The sequence below is a fragment of the Pygoscelis adeliae genome, unplaced genomic scaffold (assembly GCF_000699105.1).
Source record: "Pygoscelis adeliae isolate BGI_AS28 unplaced genomic scaffold, ASM69910v1 Scaffold63, whole genome shotgun sequence".
NCBI classification, from domain to species: domain Eukaryota; kingdom Metazoa; phylum Chordata; class Aves; order Sphenisciformes; family Spheniscidae; genus Pygoscelis; species Pygoscelis adeliae.
In genome coordinates this window covers 6,074,088-6,076,123 of record NW_008824414.1, presented here as the reverse complement: position 1 = coordinate 6,076,123, position 2,036 = coordinate 6,074,088, and the positions used below count along the sequence as shown (strand labels likewise).

Genomic DNA, 2,036 nt, shown 5'->3' with positions numbered 1-2,036 from the left:
AGAGCGGAGCCGGCCGGAGCCCCGCACCGTCCGGCCCCGCGCTGCCCCAGCGCCAGCCCTGCGCCTTGTCCACCAGCGGCGGGTTCACCCTAGAGTTAGACGGTTAGGGCTTGTCCTGCCGCAGACCACGGGGCGCTCGGAGCTGCTCCTTCCCGCCAGGCAAAATACGCGTCCCGGGTCAAGCAATCTGAAAGTGCTGTTAGCAGGCAGCAGGTAGAGCTAATTTGGATTGCCCTCTTCCCTTCTTTCCCGGCTGAACTGCAGTAGAGAGGCAGCTTTCCCCTGTCTACTAGTGGCTTTAGTTAAACAGTAGAATTTGGCTTTTGACATCAGAACCTGGTGGGGTGCAGGTTGAATGGCAGAGCTGGACGCTGCTAATACTCCTACGCTAGGATTGATGGATGCCCGGCTTTTTCTTTCCTGGCAAGCGTGGGGCTGGTAGGATTCAGTTGTCAGGCTGAGGTATTTGCAGGACATTAACTATTTGCTGCTATTCCAAATGGGACCTGAGTCTTTTAGGTGTAAAATGAGCAAAGAATTAGCAGGCAGAACACCAGTGATTGGTGCCAAAGCAAACCTAAATACAGCTGCAGAAAGGGGTTTTCAGGGGCTCTGCCTGTTACAGCTGTGAGCAGTAACTTTACATTCAGTGTCTGTTAAGGGAATAAAATTTGAGCACAAAAGGCAGAAACTGGCTCCCCCTCCCCAGTGTTAAATAGCTTCCCTTCTGCCTGGCATCAGTGAGAATAGGTCAGATCGCAGAGGATTCTTGGTGGTGTTACAGCCTACTGTTCTTATTCAGTCTGCTAGGACTGATAAGACAGTATTATAATTGTAATATATGAAGAGGTGCTAGTCAGGGTTCGCAAGGAATACCAGGTTCCTTTTGCAAACTTGGAAAGTGAAAAAGAATCCCAGCTCAGAGTTAAAGCTCGCGTATTGGCATCTTCCCCTCCTCTCTTGAGGCCACAGACTACAAAGATGCTAGTAAGACAGCTACTGACAATTTGCAGATTTTCTGCCTTCACAAAAAGGTCTTGCTTCAAGCTCCGAGATCCAAGCTGTGACTTGGATCCTAAAGCCCTCATCTGGGTGAAGTATTTGAGCCATGGCTATACTGTTTCAGAGCAATTGTATGCTTAGAACATGCAGCTCATAAGTTCTCTTTCGGTTACTCTGTGATTTCCTGCCCTCATCTTCTCTGAATACACCACATAAGACCATTTTCACTGTTTCTTTTTGACGCTTCATGCCATACGTGCTGCAAGTACTTTCCCTGTGCACAGTCATTACATAGTACCCTGTAAGCACTTGCTGTTTGCCCATGCAGTACAACCCATGTTTTTACACTCATGCGCAGCTACACTGCTGCCTGCTCCTCATACCATCCATCAGTCACTGCCACCACATGCATCAAATACATACCCGTGTTACATGCAGTGTCCCCAAATATGCCCACGCTCCCTTGCATTTCAGTGAGCCTGCACACCCATTCTCCCATAGCAAATAAAGGACAAGCTCTGTTCTGGGCATAAGGAGAGCCTCCGCTCCCAGCTGCAGAGCCCTGAAGCCGTCTTGCTGACAGACTCACCAGGTAGCACTGGGGATGTCTCTGTCCCATTCCCTGGTACCTATGGGGAGGGGGAAGATGACTGAAGGGGGATTCCTCCTTCTTGGTTCCACCGCTCTGGGACTGCAATCTCTCTGGGAGCTGAAGCTGTAGCCTAGCCGGTAAGGAGCTTTTTAAACCTGGTTCCCCTCTCTCCACGTGACTATTACTGCCTTAATAATCTGCACAGACTTCCTACGCTTAGACAGCAGCACTCATATATTGCTTCTGGAAAAATAAGGCCTTGCTAAGGAACACCCTTTTCACCACAAGGTCTCAATTAGCTGAGCTTGATCATGATGTCTATGGTGGGAGGAATCTAGAAAGCCCCCGCTTATTTCCTAAGAGAATTAAGTCACTGTGCATATATATATATGCCTTTAGTTCTTGCATGGAAAGTGTGCACAATCTGGTTAATGTAATATCT

At 48.8% G+C, this 2,036-nt stretch overlaps 1 protein-coding gene across 1 annotated transcript in view; it reads right to left on the bottom strand.

Moving 5' to 3' along the window:
- SLC6A2 (solute carrier family 6 (neurotransmitter transporter), member 2) overlaps positions 1–1,685 on the bottom strand; it is a 74,942-nt gene extending 73,257 nt beyond the window's left edge. Inside the window, exon 1 of the mRNA XM_009320795.1 lies at positions 1,592–1,685. Within this exon, the coding sequence (XP_009319070.1) occupies positions 1,592–1,621 (30 nt within the window). The 5' untranslated portion in view covers positions 1,622–1,685. The remainder of the gene's footprint in view (positions 1–1,591) is intronic.
- Between the last annotated feature and the right edge of the window lie 351 nt (positions 1,686–2,036).